The sequence below is a fragment of the Mesitornis unicolor genome, unplaced genomic scaffold (genome assembly GCF_000695765.1).
Source record: "Mesitornis unicolor isolate BGI_N332 unplaced genomic scaffold, ASM69576v1 scaffold30616, whole genome shotgun sequence".
Taxonomy (NCBI): Eukaryota; Metazoa; Chordata; class Aves; order Mesitornithiformes; family Mesitornithidae; genus Mesitornis; species Mesitornis unicolor.
In genome coordinates this window covers 1-5,521 of record NW_010189392.1, presented here as the reverse complement: position 1 = coordinate 5,521, position 5,521 = coordinate 1, and the positions used below count along the sequence as shown (strand labels likewise).

At 53.2% G+C, this 5,521-nt stretch overlaps 1 protein-coding gene across 1 annotated transcript; it reads left to right on the top strand.

Moving 5' to 3' along the window:
* Window positions 1-164: 164 nt before the first annotated feature.
* On the top strand, window positions 165-980 carry LOC104541898 (sesquipedalian-1-like). Its single transcript, XM_010186052.1, has one exon. It carries the CDS (start codon window positions 165-167, stop codon window positions 978-980), a length of 816 nt encoding a protein of 271 aa, XP_010184354.1.
* The last annotated feature ends 4,541 nt before the right edge of the window (window positions 981-5,521 follow it).

The following is a 5,521-nucleotide window of genomic DNA, read 5'->3' as shown; positions in this document are numbered from 1 at the left end:
CTCTCGGCAGCAGCCAGGAGCCACCTCTGGCTGCTGGAGTCAGGGCTGCTTTTCCCCATGGGAGGCTCTGGGCAGGATCAGACCTTTCCTGCTGGGGCAGGTGAGATGTTCCTTGCCCCAAACTGACTTCTTCCCCCTCTTTTCTTCAGCTCCCAGGCAAGGCTATGAAGCTGAACGAGCGGAGCGTGGCCCATTACGCCACCTGCGACTCTCCTGCCGACCATGCCGGCTTCCTCCGCAAGCGTGTGGAGCGACACCACCACCATGCCCACCACCACCACGCCACCTCCTACCAGCGCCGCTGGTTCGTCCTCAAGGGCAACCTCCTCTTCTACTTTGAGGAGCGGGAGAGCCGGGAGCCCGTGGGGCTGGTGGTGCTGGAGGGCTGCACCGTGGAGCTGTGTGAGGCTGCCGAGGAGTTTGCCTTCGCCATCCGCTTCGACGATGCTGGCGCCAGGGCCTACGTGCTGGTGGCCGACGGCCAGGCTGCCATGGAGGCCTGGGTGAAGGCGCTCTCGCGGGCCAGCTTCGACTACATGCGGCTGGTGGTGAGGGAGCTGGAGAAGCAGCTGGAAGAGGCCTGCAAGAGCTTGGCCGCTTGCCGCAAGTCTCCACGGAGGTCCTCCTCCTCTGGCAGGAAGAGGCACCTCTCCAACCCGGCCTTGCTGCCTCTCCAGGAGAAGCCCGCCGTCCTGGAGAATGGTTACTCCACATGGGGCAGTGGTGGTGGCGTCCCTGGCGGGGCCACCTGCCCTGACCGTGATGAGGGGCACGCGAAGCCCCCACCCCTGCCTCCGCGCCGGCGCTCGGTCGCCAGCAGTGCGGCAGGTTCTCCATCGTCTGGTCTCTTGCCAGCCATGCCAGAGAGCCCGGTGTCACCGGAGACGGCCTGCTTCTCCAAGCTGCACAGCTGGTATGGGCAGGAGATTGCGGTGCTGAGACGGGAGTGGCAGGAGAGGCAGAAGAGGGGACACCCGTGACTGGGGGTGCGGGGCACAAGCCACCAGCCAACTGATGCCCAGGAGCCCATTTCCCTGTGGGAAGAGTGAAGTGATGGACACTGCTTGCCCCCTGCCCTGGTCGGTGGCTGAGTGCACAGCGCATGTGTGCTTCACAGGGCACGTGAGAGGGACCTGGACCTTCCCTATACCTCACGTTTCATTTCCATGAGGCTTTACGCAGCTGGAGGTGTGTAGAACCTGGGGAGCTGCCTCTGAACTCCGCTCTGCTGGTGTGGAGAGGTGTGGAGGGGGCCCAAATTGGTACGTGTGCAATGAACCTCACACAGCGGGTTTGGCCTCTTGCCGTCCCTGCATAGTGGATGCTCTGGGTGCTTCATTGCCTGCCTCTCCTTCACCACTTACTTTGTTTTTGTTTCTCAGCGTGGAAGTTTGCACAGGTTAGCATTTATTATTGTCTGTGGTCTTGCACCAAAGTCCTTCTGCGTTTGGTCTTTCACTGCAGATAAGACTGGGCTCTTACAAAATGCCTCTGATGGGCCACTGGCCCCAGAGGGTGCCTCCAGCTTTGTCCCTGTCTCGCCACAGGACTCACGTGAGCTACCATGGCTGCGGCTGGCCCAGCAGCCAGGGCAACGAGGATCGGGCTTTTGCATCGTCCTTTTGTTTTTACTTTCAACTGCACTAATCCTCCTCCCTGCCAAATCCCTCAGGATGTGGATTTCATGGGCTTGCATCCATCTCTTTGGGTGCCCGAGCTCAGCAGCAAGGCTGAAATGGAGACACTGAACCCGGTCTGAAGCAACAGCGAGGACCAGGAGCTCCCCAGAGCTGATCTGGACTCTGACGAGCAGTAGCCAAGCCTGTTAATGCCTCCATCTCAAGCCTTCCCTGTCCTGAAACAGGGATGCTATAGCCTCTTTGCCTGGCCAGGGATGAATCCCTCAGCCTCTGCGCAGACCATAGCTCCTGCAAAGTGCCATATAGGGCTCAGCTGACTCCTTGGGCAGCTTGCCTGTGACAGCGTCCAGAGCTGCACTCCTGCAGGGCCTCCCTCACTCTGGTGGCTCTGCCCAGCTCCTGGCAGAGCTGCGCAGTCGGAGGAGAGGAGGAGCAGGGAGGAGGAGAGGGCTGGCCACGGGAGGAGAAGTGAAGGTGTGGGAGGGAGTTACAGGTTGCACTGCCTGGCTGTGTGTCAGCAGTGTCTGGGCTTGCCCCTCCAGTGTCAAAGTCAAATTGCTGCTTTCTACCAAAGCCAGCACCTGATGTGCTGGTCCTTCCCTCCTGTTTCGTGTCAGCAGTGCTTGGCTGATGTCCGTAGCATGTCCCATCCTCCCAGCGGGTGAGGAGGGCTCCGGGGAGGCACACTTCATCGCCTTCCTACAGAAACAGTCTTGTCCTTCAGTAGGTCAGAAACCTTGGCCACAAGGCAGACAGTACCAGTAGGTGGGTGCTGATTCCAGGACTAGAGCACCCTGGAGATGGTGTTGATAAATCTTCTCCCTTATCCTCTTGGCAAGGGCTGTTTTTAGAAGCAAAAAAAAAAAAAATAAGTGAAACAGTTTTGTGTTCCCAGTGTTAAACCCGTTTTTGTTGCGCTGTTTTATTAAGGAGGAAAGCAAGAGGCTGTTCCAGGTCATGACTGGTAGGAACCTATTTACCTTCCTGGAGTTAAGTGCATTCAGCTTAATACTTTGCAATATCCAGTAGAGATTGCCAGTGCAGAAATCAGATGACTTCCATTAACTTTCAGTGCCTTTGAAAATATATCTCCGGTAGTTTTGGAGGAGAAGCTTCCAGCCTCCTGCCTAATTATGGCTCAATGGTACATTAGAGGAAATCAGATCTGAGATCAGATCTAAAATCAGATCTTACAAATGTGACTTTGGGCAGTGGGAGTGTAACCTTCACATACAAGTGATGCAATCCAGACCTCTCTGGTTCATGTCTGTATTTCTTCGCAGCAGGGCTCTTTCAAGTTTGGGAGGATTATTTTTGTTCTGCTTTTTTAAGTGAAAACAGTTTGGAAAAAAAACACAGGAGCATGTGGCCACGGGCTAGTGCCCAAGCTCCATCAACCACCTGTGCCTCCCTACCTGCTGCTTAAATTATTCAGTGCTGCAGCATTCCTGGCTGGGAGCCTGACCCCTTCCCCAAGGCAGGGCAGCAGCACCAGGACATGGCACTACCTGGTGCCTCCTTGCTCTGAGCATGGGTATTTCAGGGCCAGAGTCAGATTTGGCAAGCATTTTTTTCTGTTCTTTTTTATTCTTAATGTCATACAGAAAGAATAATATTCCTGATGCCTCAGACGTACGTAAGGCAGTTTGACGGTAAAGATTGGACTTTCAAAATAGATAAAACTGTAATGGCAGTTCCGACATGAGACCCCAGAATTGGAAGTGATTTGAAAGGGAACATGAATTAACAAAGGAAGTTCTGTCAGAACTGGAACTGAAACAGTATTATTCATTTAAGGGCAGTTTCGCTTTTAAGCAGCTTAGTTTGTTTTAATAAGCCAGGATTGTGCTAGTAACGCCACTAAAGGAGCTTATATTTAATGCTTTAATCTGTCCCATTCAAATGGCACGATTTCCACGCTACCTGCCTTTGCGTTGGTACATATCTCAACTAAATCCTAAATCCTGCAAATGAGGAGCTGCACTTTGCTTTCAGTCTGATCGCATTTAAGGTAATTTTTATGGTTTATTCTGCAGCATCAAGAAGAAAAAGGCTGAATCCTGAACAGTATTTGTGCAGGGCCCAGTCGCCCATGCCTTTTCTAGGTCTCCAAAGTGCTGCATTACTTTGGATGAGCTTGGTCAGGGCTTCCTCACCATCCAACTCATAGCAGGGATGGCCCTTTTGCGAGTAAAAAGAGCCATAATTGTCCAAATTTGTATGGACGGACAGTTCTTTTAATGACCACCGCCACTTCCATCATTAGGCAGGAAACGCCTGGGTGCTCCACCACCTCCTCTGAGATTGGAGGCCATCAAACCATCTGAGCTGAGGAGCGGTTGTGCTGGCAGTGCCTTTGAAGCAGCCCCCAGGCAGAAGGTCAGGTTTTCAGCTTCCTGAGGTTGCACGTGCAGTCGGCTGATGGAGCAGCTCTCTGCCTGTCTGGAGGCAGGGATCCTTACAGGAGACGCAGGGAGTTTTCATTGTCCTCAGCAGCAAAATGAGGCTGATTGCCACACACTGTTTTTTCTTCTGGTCATTAAGGTTTGGACTGTTTCACCTCCTGCCTTCGATTTCCCTTACTGTTTTTTAAAAATAGAAAATGTCTGGGCAGCACAAAATAGATTCCCTAGCAAAGGGGGAGCCGAACACTAAAGCTGAATGGCTACTTTTCGTAAAGTACTGAAGTCATATCCATTTCTAAGAATTTTCTCTAGCATAATAATGCAAAAGTGATTATGACAAAAATGCTTGAATCTGAATGCTTGAATTTAAAAGACTGAAGACTGAAAGAGGGAGGGTGATTCTGACATGGCCTTTATAAGCTATGCCAAGAAGGGCTCCCAATCCTGCTTAAGTAGTTGATGAAATCCTTCTGTTTTTCTGAGGCTAGGATTTCAAATTCAGGCCCATAATGTATTGGTTTATTTCTGCTCGTTTATCTTTTTATAAAGCAGCTGTGGTGGTGTTTCCCACTGAACCCAGGTCCTAGTGATAAAACTAACTGAAAGATTTTACCCACAGCCACCGCTAGCCATTTGGTGGACGTCCTTAACCAAGATGGACATTTTCCGTTACAGTATCTACTGCACGACTAGTTGAGGGGGGTGACACCCTACCCTGATCTTGCCCCTCTCCGCTGCCTTTGCAGAGAAACTGAAATACCCCCCACTGAAACGCACAGGGAAGGGGTCGAGTTGCCATGTCAGGGGCCTCTTTCACCAGCACCGAGCGTGCTTTGTGATCTGCACAACGACCAGGTAACACTACGAGCAACCTATGGAAACACTGCTGTCCTTTGAAGTGCTTGTATTTTAGGTAGACAATGTGTTCTTTTTTTAAGAGGCGGGTTTGCATGCGCCTTTGTTTTACACGCAGAAAAATTGTATCACGCATTTCAAGACATTTAACGTTTGTATTTTACGCCGCGAAGCTGAATAAAGCGTTGCGATTTGTAGCCCCTGTGCTGCCAATGAAGCCGTGAGCCTACAACACCCGCGGGATGCCTCTGCAGGGCCAGGCAATTCCCACCCTGCTCGCTCGTAGGGTCACCCAGCCCGGTTTGCCGAGCCTCATCGCGTCCTTGGGAGCTCAAGGCTGCCCGGTTCCCTTCCCTCGGTTGCAGCCCCCGGCTCCACACACCGATCACCCTCGCTGGCGAGGACTGCCCGCCAGCTGAGGGAAGTCCCCGCGCAAGCGCAGTGGCGATCTCGCCTCTCTCAAGTCTCGCGAGAGCGTGAGGCTCCGCCGCCGCGGGTGACGCCTCAGTTCGGCCGTTACGGGAGCCCGGCGAGGGGCAGGAGGGAGGAAGGAAGGATGGCAGCGACAGGCGGGAGGCTCCTGGCAGCGGCTTACTCAGGGCGGGCGTGCTGGGGCGGGCT